The sequence below is a fragment of the Gobius niger genome (assembly GCF_951799975.1).
Source record: "Gobius niger genome assembly, chromosome: 5".
Taxonomy (NCBI): Eukaryota; Metazoa; Chordata; class Actinopteri; order Gobiiformes; family Gobiidae; genus Gobius; species Gobius niger.
Window position 1 is genome coordinate 19,933,521 of NC_136856.1, and position 11,646 is coordinate 19,945,166.

An 11,646-nucleotide genomic window follows, 5' to 3' on the forward strand; every position below is an offset into this window, starting at 1 on the left:
CGTGTCAATATGCAATATTACAGAAAATTATTCCATGTGTAGTTGCTGCGCAGTTTTAGTTTTAGTTTATCTGTAGAGGTAACATTTGGATTTTAAATGGACCGTGCGACTTTCCTCAGGCGTTACTCTAACCTTGCAGTGACCACGCACGTGTTAAGTCAAGGTAGGTAGCAGTTTGTGCACTTAATATTTGAAATTCCAGTAATTGTATTTTGTATACCATATGTAGTGTTCTTATGGATATGATATGTGCTATTTATACATCCATAATATACAAAATCGCCAATTAAAGCGAGTTGAGCCTGGGTTCGCACCGCGTGTCCACGTTAGCTTTAGCTTTTTTTTTTTTTTTTAAGCATTCCTTCATCCCAGGCACGCTAATACGCTATGAAAGATTACAATGCTGTATTAAGTAAATCATTGCGATCATTGTGTGTTGAATGTATGCAAGGCCCACATGGTTTGCTTTTCGCGAGGATGGATTATCGTCGCATCCGTTGTGCACCGGAAGTAAATAACCCTTCGTTTCCTGTTGAGCAGTGAAAGCAAACGAACCCTGCACGCCCAGCGCGCACAAGAAGCTACAGCTAGCTGACTGCTATTTGAAAACTTCTAAATATACTCTGCAAATCCGCGCTGTTGTCGGGTTTAAAGCAAATAACAAACGTCTCTCCATTACGTCGTCTTTGTCTTTGGTGACGCTGCTTTGAAAAGTTGAATATACGCTGATTTACTCAAGGTTGTGACTTTTTATGACACGCCATTGAAGGAATATGGCGGACAGCGGGCGGTACTACAATGGTAAGCAAGAGAAACTCAGATGATGTTGTTTTTCTTATGTACGCATATTTTTTCTCCAGGCCGGGGGGCATTTACAGTGAGACGAGACGTTACGGATCATGACTCCATGATCCCAGGAGGTAAACTGGCGGCCACAAACTCTGCTGTTTTGCTGTCTGGCTCCTTAAGCTAATGCCTAAAAAGTGGACCAGACACCGAATTGTTACCATCTCTTCGTGTTACATTTACTTCGGGTCGAATTGGTTTTATATACTTGGTAATGATTTGTAAAACAACAAAAATGAATTGTTGTAGCTAGTTAGATTGTATACTGCCAAGTAAAGGCTCATGTTCGCCTTATAACCATTGAGACGTCATTTATTTAAAGACATTTCCAGGCAAAAAATACGTAATTTTGTTATTGCAGCTCTCGGTGTAAGAACAAAGTTTTTGCGTCTTATGAAGTATGAATGAACCTTAATTGTGTAACTAATTTCTTAACCTAATTGTTAACATAGCCATTTACCAGCTCCTGGCCCTAACGTTAACCTAATGGCATGGTCAGCATTATCCATATCGCTCTCAAGAGATGGTAATATGGCTGGTAACCGTTCAATGGCAACATAGACACCATGTAAACTTAAAATCAGAAAATGGTGAAATATCACAATGTATCTTTACGCTATATACTATAAAAAATATTGTCTCTGCAAGCGTAATTTTGTGTGTGTTGTTTTTCCTTGCCATTGCCACATTTACATTTGTGATGTTTTGTTTGTAGAGCACGATGACAGGACCGCACCATCATTCCGAAACCGCAAAGGCAGAGGGTCCCACAAAGGTCGGTTTGACAGATCCCGCAAAGACCGTCATCGTGGAGGCCATCCAGGAGGTTTTGGGGGTGGACCTGGTCCAAGGTCCAGACTCGACGACATTGATGGAGATGTAGCGATGAGTGACGGATCACAGGACAATAGCGGACAGAGTAGATTGTAAGTGTTCTACAGATTGTAGCTTCCATTTTTGGATTACTCTACAACTTATTTCTTGTATGAGATTAAATCATCTCTCAAGTACAAAATGTGTTTCTATTTTATGCGTATTATGGACTTATTTATATGTTTTCAGCACCCCATATGGAAGACCTAATAGAAAAGGTGACGGGCGGTTTGATAGAGACAGACGAACAGGCAAAGGCCGTGGCGGTTTCAGAGGAGAACGAGGTGCTGGTGGAGGCAGTGGATTGGGGGGGAGGACCCACACTGGCTGGTATAAAGTCACGGTAGGTGAACTTGTGGTGGTGAGTCATGCACGTGTGCACCTAACTTACTGTGATAAACACATGCCAATATTTTATAGATACCGCATGGAAGAAAGTATGACAAAAAATGGTTACTGCCGGCTCTTCAGAATATATGTTCTGTAACCTACACACCTGTGCAGGTAAGGTTTACCTTAGCAATGATTCATAGGGTATTAGGAAGAGAAACCAAACGAGCTGTGAAAAAACATAATCTACCATATTGAAGTATGGAACCTGTTTTTTTGTGTACTCAGTACCACGTAGATCATAGCAGAGCTCATTTCTACGTTGATGATTCGATTGCTGCAAATGCTTTGCAAAAATGTTCTCACAAGATTACAGACACAGATGGTTATAAGGTTAGTGTATTGTTTCTTTAAATGATCTCTTAAGTTTCGCTTTGGTTCGATTTTAACGTGAACTAATGTGTCTTTAGGTGGAAGTGCATGTTAATGGCAGCAATCCTCCACCTTTCCTTCTCTCTGATCTGAAACCTGAGCAACTGGAGCATCTTAAGGTGAGGCAAATAACATCGAAACAAACCGCAGTAATAACATAATCCTCAATGATCGATTTTAAAGTCACCCGGGGCATCTCTGTATTTAGCAAACCATAAGACTTTATCTATTTTGACTGTATTGCCATATGTTCTACTGAAGTATAATATGTTCAGTAGTTTTTGTTTTGGTCTCGGCAGAGTTAACATGTCAGTGGTATTCCCGTTAAATTGCTCTGATTTTGAAGCGGTCCCGCGGGTTTTGGTAGAGCTGTTTTCCATGTTAGATATTACTTATAGCTTAAATTAAATATTAGGGTGTCCCAGGCTATACAGTGAAATTTTTAAAATTGTAAATTGCAATGCAGTCCCCCCATAAAGTTTCACTATGACTCCATAAAACTACACACCAAATTTTAGCTCATTTGGGCAACATCTAGAGGTCCTCCAAGGTCATTGAAGTTTTACCATTATGACATAGGTGACACTGCGGCAGGTCACAATTGTTGGCCAAAATGGCGCAAATTGCAGATTTTTGAACAAAATCTAAATAATGGATTGAGCCAGATTAAAATGTATGGTTTTATTTTATTGACATATTAATAACTAAGATTTTTTCAGAGGGGATATTGGATATACTGTTAATGTTATACTGTTTCAATGAACTAATCACAAGTGAAAAGGTCTATAAAAACTCAAATTCCGCCTGTTTTTTTTTGGGGTTCAAAGCTGAATAAATCAGGCTTGGAATTAGATATTAAAAAATCCCTCTGAAAAAAACTTTTAATATTGTTAAGTCCAAGACTGGCAAGTTTGAAGTCTGTTGTGCTCACTCGCTGACCGACTGGGGCCTTTCTTCATTGCTTTTTTATTTTTGTATTTTTTTGTGCTTTTTTATTGTGTTCTAGTTGCTTTTCCTGCACGTTTTTGTCGCTCTGTTGTTGCTTCTTTGTCACTTTTTTGTTGCTCTTTTGTTGCTTTGCTTCACTGTTTTGACGCTTGTCTTTCAAGAAGCTTTAAGATGTGGGTAAAGCCAAACTAGAGAAAATGTGCTTGGTTCAGGTGGGGTTAAGAAGTTAATAATAATAATTATTTAGGAATAGCTTTTTGCTAGAGTTTACTGTTTAGGCCTTCAACTAGCTTGAACAAATTTATCCTAAACAGTACCGCTTCACAGCTAGAAGGTCCCGGGTTCGATTCCCACCAGGACGGGGCCTTTCTGTGTGGAGTTTGCATGTTCTCCCCGTGTCTGCGTAGGTTTCCTCCGGGTACTCCGGTTTCCCCTACCACTAAAAACATGTGCAATAGGTGAATCCTCCAGCCAGGTGATTCTGACCATCAGCCTGGCTCTACATCATGGAGATGGGTCCCCGGGCGCGGCACGGCCGTCGACCACTGCTCCTTACGGGTTGCCCCAGTGGCATCGAAGGATGGGTTAAATGCAGAGGACAAATTTCCCTACGGGGACAATAAAGTATACAAACAAACAAACAACAGTAAACAGGTTTGCTCAATGTGCACAGTATAATGTGTCTAACATTTATGTTCGTTTGCTGCAACATGGCCAAAACAATGAAGCATCACCTGGAACTCGAAGTACAGATAAGGTCTGGTTGATCGGTCATCCATGCGAAACAATAAACGGAGCTCACCTTCCATACGGTCCAGATGTTAGGAAAAACTTTGTCCACTAGCATCTCAAAATGAAACTGACACTATCTGAAAGTGTAAGACCTGATGATTCCTTTCTGGATCAAGTCAGACATACCAGTGTGACACAAGCCGGACATTATCAAAAAGATCAAAGACCAATACTGTCATCATGGTCAGTTAGTGAAGCATCGCTCAAGGAGTAATGACAAAGCCCAACAGAATCAGAAAGAATGTAGTTTGAAGATAGACAGTCTCTTTGACATAAGTCATTGTAACTCTAACGTACTGATCAATTTGATCGCACAATTTGTTTTACAAATAGTTGAGAAACACAGGAAAGACTTTCTAAAGTGTAACCGTGACGATCTTGCGGACATGTAGTTCAGCTTAAGTGGACTATTGGGTTTATTGTGAGGCTTGTGAGCAGAGTAAAAGTACTGAGAGCTTTGCAAAATATTGCTGTGAACATAAACATGTTGTTACATTAGCAAAAACAATAATACAAGACTGTTTTGAAAAACGCTTGCAGTGTCACCTATATGTTATAATGGTAAAACTTCAGGGGGCCTCTAAATATTAACTAAATGAGCTGACATTTTTTAAGTAGTTTCATGGTGTCCTAGTGAAACTTTTTAGGGGGACTGCACTAGCATTTTCCAAAAAAAAAAATTTTTTTGGGGCACCCTATTAAGTACAGACGGATTCATTGCTGACAAACGTTCAGATGCTTTTCTCAAACCGTGCAGCGCTCTAACATGTGACTTACTCATTTATCATGAATAAGTTAAGGCACGTTGGTCATTGATGCAAGTGAGAGGGGAAATGTTGCACATTTTTTTTACGTGTTAATTGTGTCAGTGCCGTTTTTCTACGGGCTATATAAATTCTTCTTTCTTTTTCAGCAATGCATGGCGAAACGTTTTGATGGTTCACAACAAGCTCTTGACTTAAATAACATCCGAACAGACCCAGGTACCTATACAGTTTTGCTAAACCTATATAGTTATTTTACAAATGATTTTGTGTTTCCACTGTGAACATTTTTGCCACAGACTTGGTATCTCACAATGTTGAAGTGATATTGAACAGAAAGAACAGTATGGAAGCTGTTGTTAAGATTATTGAAGAAAACATTCCAGAGGTAATGTAGACATTTATAGATTTTGTTTAAGTTATAAAAAAATAACTCCACAACATTACACTCCTCACAGCTGGGAAGTCTAAATTTAAGCAACAACCGCATTCACAAGTTGGATGACTTTACCGCACTGGTTTCTAAGGTGCCCAACCTGAAGACTCTTAATCTCTCACACAACGAAGTAAGTCTCACTGTGTTGTCTGTTCAACTCAGTTTGTATGCATATGTTGAAACTGTTCACCAATACTGATTTCCACTTTTGAATCCTTTTATGTTAGCTAAAATCAGACAGAGAACTGGACAAAGTAAAAGGCTGGAAACTTGTGGAACTTTGGCTGAACAGAAATCCTCTGTGTGAACACTTCAAGGACCAGGCCTCATACATTAGGTCAGTCAGTGAGTTTGTGGCGTGAGTGAAGAGCCCAGTGAAGAAGCCGCAGTGACAGCTTGTGAGATGAAACATGCCCACTGAATAATAAACCTAACCCATCTGCCAGGAATAGAATGGACCAAACCGGTCTGGCAGCTTGACTATGGTGTATTCACCAGTGTGTCACATTTTTAATCAATGTTTAAAAAGTGAATATATTATAATTGTTAACAACTTAATTGTATTTTTTCTTGAGATTTCTTTGAGGAACCTTCTTCTGTTGCTGCAAACACTTCGAATTTCCTTTCTACTTTTTCACAGGGGCCCCCTTTATGCTCTGGTCTGCTTGTTACTCTCAGATACTGAACCCAGCTCTCCTTTGGTGAAGTCCCAAAAGTTTTTCTGATAATTTTTTATCTTGCTAAAGTTGAAATTAAGCAGCAATCGCAATGGTTTTGCAGAAAAGTGAGAATGCCGCAAACCGCAATATCGCATTGCCTTGTACGCAATGCTTAATGCCTCAGTCGACAATGTTCTTTGGTCTGAACCAATGCAATGAATATAATGGGAAAAAGAGCTATCCCCGTGATTTGTAAATGCCGATTCAGCACCCTGTATCAGGCGAGTATGGAAGGCTGGATGGCCTATGACGGGTAAGATCCCAACTCTAAACCTCGGGACGACCTAAGGCAGGCACAGTCACGATTACTCTGCCTCAGTCCCAGTGAGCAGCAGCTCATCAAATATTGTCATGTGGAAAAAAGATGGGACTGAACAGGTACATGCTGCTTGGCTCAGGTGGAGGGGCACGCTGTCCCTGTGATTGTAACATCTAGTGGGGAGAAATCATTTGGTAGGCTTTGCCTTGAAACCATTTTCTGATCTTCTGTGAAAGACGTGGAAAGTCAATCTTTTTAGATTCATCCCTGAGAACAAACATGAATATGGAGCTGCTGATTTTCACTAACAACCATGAACAGAAAGTTAAAAGTCCTTAAAAAATGTATGCATTCATATGTTGCACTGGAGTTGCCTGATATAAATATTCTTGTAAATTCACTGCTGATGTTGGAAGCTTGTTAAAGCTACTATGGGACATCCAGTGGACGGTTGGGTTCAGCTAACTGGAGAGCTAATTTTCTCTTCAACTTGATTTTCTGCTGCTGGACTTTCATTAATAATTTTGATCTACATTTTTAAATACTCAAAGCTTACAGAACAACTCTTATAATACAGAAAGCCAGAAGTAACCATCGTCTTGGAGTATTCCATCGTCATATTAAAACTGTCTTTTACATGGCATTTAGTTTGTGGGTGCCCGCATGTATGTGTGTGTGATCCTAGAAAAGTGTCTGATCTATGTGTATCTACATGCTGAGGCAGAGGGTGAGTAAAAATGCTGGTGAGTACACTGGGTGAATATTTTAGGAAGATGACGCCTAAATGGAACAGACGGAAGTAATGCTCAGTGATGTATTATTATTTTTAAAGTTAACTCTTGTGATATTGATTGTAGTCTACTGGTATTTACATGCAATAATTTTATGATTTAAATTGTCATAATACTCACGACATCGCAACGGCTCTAATCTGTCACCTGAGGGCATGTGTGACTGAGAGTGATAGCTGTAGGTGGCACATTGTTCACTGTTCGAGCTCAAGAAGGCAAACTAACATGCTTTTCTTTATTTTGTTCTTGCGTCAGTGCTGTACGTCAGAGATTCCCCAGACTTTTGAAACTTGTAAGTCACTCAATGAATTATTGTTCTTATTCAGTGATCTTTAAGCAAGTAGTCTTAGTAGTGTGATGAATGTCAGTAAAGCTAACAAACCCATGATTAGTACTGTTGTAGATTATCTTCATATATTTATTGTAATTTTAGGATGGCAATGACCTCCCTCCGCCCATTGGCTTTGACGTGGAAACACCGACCACCATCCCCCAATGCAAGGTGCGAGCTACCCTCATGTTTCTCTGCCTTTGTGCATATATTTGTTTTCTAATACTACAACTTTCCTTGCATCGCATGATTTTGTTTTCATTTGATTTGTTATTTAAATGTAGGGCAGTTGCTTTGGTTCTGATGAAATAAAGGGACTCATTCTACGATTCCTTCAACAGTGAGTATTTTTCCAATGTTATTTAACTATATCTATGGAAATGAATTTTGGAACATGATTGCATCTGCACTGACACCCACGCAGGTGCAGATGCAATCATGTTCGGCTACCAAACAACCCATGTCGCCATTGAAATTTGTTTGCGAGCATAGGTAGTCATAACTGTTAACGTCCCTCATGAAAAAATTTAATTTAGATGTTATGTGGGTAGATAGGATGTACTTAATACGTTTGTTAAGTGTGAGGTCACGACTTCCGCTTCCGTGTCCTAGCAGACCGGCAAAATGCAAGAAAAAAACATTAAAAAAACTCTTAAAAGCAGCAATCAATATTTCTAAAACTCTACGGAGAGTTACTGAACGCACTTATTTCTCAGACTCTTTAGCCAAAAATGCTGCACCTACTGCTAAAAGAGTAATATTTACTGAAGTTGCTACTTCCGGGGTTTGTGGAGCTGCTGCGCCGGCTCGGACATTAGCATTTTTCTCCACTAAACCCAGATGTAGTGACTTTGGTAAAGTTATAGCAGTTGGTACAGCATTTTTGGCTATTGGGCCTTATAAATAAGTATGTTCAGTAACTCTGTTGAGTTTCAGAAATGTTGATTGTGGTTTTGAAGAATTTTTTTGTAGTTTCTCGCACATCTGCCGGTCTATGTAAACCCGGAAGTAGACCACCGTCACCACTTAACAAACATATAGTCTGGCCACAAAAAAAAGTTTCCTGTCCACCATCCTATTGACGGAAAAGGATTACCATATATGTTGTTTTTCACATTTAAATGGCAAGAATTTAGTATCACAATAAGTCACGTGTAATCGATTTTTCTAATGTACATTTTCTTAACATTAAAAGCAATTAAAAAAAATGTTTTTTTGCAGATACTACAGTATATACGACTCTTCAGACAGACAACCGCTTCTTGATGCCTACCATGATGGAGCATCATTCTCGCTCACAACGCCTTTCTCAACACAAAATCCTTCCAGGTATAGCCACAGTTTGAATAAGAAAACATAAAACAACATCTTTGTAGCGATGTTAACTTTTCTCTGTGAGTAGGAGCAGTCTTGGAGAATATCACAAAGACAGTAGGAATCTGAAGAGAATGAAAGATACTAGTAAGTTCCTCTGTTAGAGTCTGTGTTAAAACCTATGTATGGGACATCTTTTACTCATGAGATTTAACTTTTTTCCCCTTCCAGCCATTCGGTTTCGACTTCTGAAGCACACACGACTCAATGTTGTGGCTTTCCTGAATGAGTTACCCAAAACTCAACATGATATTGCTTCTTTCACAGTTGATGTAAATACCTACACAGTAAGTATTTTATTTGGTAAAGTAAAAAGTTCTTGCTCTCGTCCTAAACTACGAAGCTGGAACTTTGAGTAGCTATCTGTTAACTGGATAGATTTTGAGCAAATGTTGCAGTCATGTTCCCTTTGATCAAAAATTGTGATGTGTCAAGTAGCTGTGAAGTGCTGTGACAGCAGCACCTGCGGGAGGTGAGATTAAAACTGCCAACTTTCTGATTATAAAACAACTAGCGTAACCAGCTGAACCACTGTTGCCCCAAACTCCAACTCCAGCTTTGTAGTATAGGGCCAAAAAATTGTTGATTTTAATTGACGCGTATGGTCTCTTTGCAGAACACACTTCTATCTTTCACAGTGAGTGGGGTTTTCAAAGAAGGTAAGTTTTATCTATTAATAGTTGATCACAAATGTGTGTCTTAAGTTTAATTTGCTTATTTGTGTTGCAGTTGTTGTAGATGGAAAATCCCGAGAGTCCACCATGGCCTTCTCTCGGGTGTTCATTACTGTCCCTGCAGGCAACTCTGGGTAAGATTTACTTCCAGTATCAATATTCAATACTGGCAAAAATCGTTTTATGTATTCCTGCTGACCACCAGAGGGTAGCACTGGCCATGGCAATAAAATGGTATCTAAAATGTAATTGTTTGTGCTGGCTAGTTGACTCATTATAGCAACTATGGAAGAATGAAGTGTCCACTGCCTTGTCTAATGGGTAAAACTAATTAAAAAAAAAAAAAAAATCAATGCTTTAAATAATATGTATACTTTGTGCTGCAGTATCTGAATACAACTCACATACAATAGTTTATGTATTAACAGTTGTAAATGGGATACAATTTTCACTTAGAGTCAAAATAGGTTTTATTGCCAACAGGTTCACAACCTAGGAATTTTCTTTGGTGCAAAACGTGCGACATGAAATATATAACAACAAAACACGTTTTGTGTTTAACAAATGTCATGTGTACGAAGATCTATGGTGCCAAAAGAAATTGATTACCACAGCTTAATGGTGTCTAGTTAACTAATTTATTACCTAATGCATTCAGAAACCACAGAAAATACAGCCCATTACATAATGTGTTTTTATAAAATGTGGTTTTATTACACAATGTATGTCATTACATGACAAGATTGGCATGCGCCGCACTTTGTCATATTGTCGTGAGATTAAAATATGTTTTAAATTGTGATAGCGTAGCGTTTTTTAACTTTCAAAGTACCTCGGATTCTTCTCTGCCTTACTTTTGACTATTCTCTGCTCTAAATATGTGAATGTTGTGCTTTTTATTGGCAGTTTGTGTGTTGTGAATGATCATCTTTTCATCCGGATGGCTACAACAGAAGAAATACGTAAAGCGTTTGTGGCCCCCGCTCCTACTCCATCTTCAAGTCCTGTCCCAACTCTAACGGCTCCCCAACAGGAGATGTTAACTGCTTTTTCTCAGACGTCAGGCATGAACCTTGAGTGGTCTCAAAAGTAAGACTCTAATCCCTGAATCATCGATTTTATGTCAGACTTTTAAAAAAAATGTAACAAAAAACATATATTTTAGGTGTCTGCAGGATAATGAGTGGGATTTCAACAAAGCAGCCCAAATCTTTACTCAGCTCAGGGTAAGAAGTAACTTGAACTCGTTTTTCAAATGTACCATTAATTGTTAACCAAAATATATCAACCCTGTCTTGCAGAGTGAAGGCAGGATCCCGGATGTTGCTTTCATAAAGTAATTAGAAATACTGACATACAGTCTGCAGTCATTTTTATTTATGAATTTCTTTTATTCATATTTCTGTAAATAATGTAGATCAAGTTTACATTCCCACTCGATTTGATTTGTTGTATCAATGCTTTGTTTTAATTGCATAGTTACACCATGGATGTTCCACCTGTTACCTAAAAACTGATGTTATGATACAAGTTTGATTGTGACCATCGTTTTTAGGAAATTGCCTTTGCTTCACGTAAAGTTCGCTCTTGTGACTTTGGTTGATTTGTGCTTTGTAAAACAATAAAAAATGTTTTTTTATACAAGTAGAGCACAATGGAACTATTTCCACAAGTTTCAATATTTATGGAATAATTTTAAAATTTTCTTTAAAGCATTTTAACTAATATATTTGTCCTTTTATAAATGCATCGCAAACTACCCTTAATGTAGAGGAAACTGGGAATTTAAAAAAAAAAAGAATGTATATTTACATCATGGATCTACTGACTTACATAATGTGCAAAAGGATATGTAATGTAATTTTTGTATTATTATTATTGCGTTGAAAAGTATAAAACGCGTATACATGCCAGGGGGTATAATGCAATTGCACAATGCAATTATATAGTTACAAATATGTTTTGAGCAAATATCGATAGTTTTCAGAGCCTTTTTGTTATCAGAACCTTGCAAAATCTTCATATATGAGAGAGTATCATTTTTAAAATGTGGATATAAAATTTGGATAAAGGGATA

At 38.3% G+C, this 11,646-nt stretch overlaps 1 protein-coding gene across 2 annotated transcripts; it reads left to right on the forward strand.

The window, feature by feature from the left end:
- Positions 1-57: 57 nt before the first annotated feature.
- Positions 58-11,182, forward strand: nxf1a (nuclear RNA export factor 1a). 2 transcript variants are annotated; one of them, XM_079556935.1, is made up of 22 exons: positions 58-163; positions 861-920; positions 1,562-1,772; positions 1,909-2,062; positions 2,140-2,223; positions 2,338-2,442; positions 2,520-2,600; positions 5,135-5,204; positions 5,285-5,373; positions 5,444-5,551; positions 5,649-5,758; positions 7,446-7,482; positions 7,624-7,692; positions 7,806-7,861; positions 8,743-8,850; positions 8,924-8,982; positions 9,067-9,182; positions 9,512-9,554; positions 9,625-9,703; positions 10,476-10,658; positions 10,735-10,795; positions 10,871-11,182. In XM_079556935.1, the coding sequence occupies exons 1-22, from the start codon at positions 97-99 to the stop codon at positions 10,907-10,909; spliced, it is 1,989 nt and encodes a 662-aa protein (XP_079413061.1). In that variant the 5' UTR covers positions 58-96; the 3' UTR covers positions 10,910-11,182. The 2 variants fall into 2 exon arrangements, with proteins under 2 accessions (XP_079413061.1, XP_079413062.1); XM_079556936.1 differs by lacking the exons at positions 58-163; positions 861-920 and adding an exon at positions 542-801 and having other exon boundaries at positions 10,871-11,180.
- Positions 11,183-11,646: the final 464 nt, after the last annotated feature.

Excerpts from the sequence above, each read along its gene's own strand:
- nxf1a (XM_079556935.1), top strand. The coding sequence starts at position 97 with ATGGACCGTGCGACTTTCCTCAGGCGTTACTCTAACCTTGCAGTGACC. Across the intron at positions 2,063-2,139 it reads CTGGCTGGTATAAAGTCACG|ATACCGCATGGAAGAAAGTA; the intron begins GTAGGTGAACTT and ends AATATTTTATAG. Across the intron at positions 5,374-5,443 it reads TTGAAGAAAACATTCCAGAG|CTGGGAAGTCTAAATTTAAG; the intron begins GTAATGTAGACA and ends CACTCCTCACAG.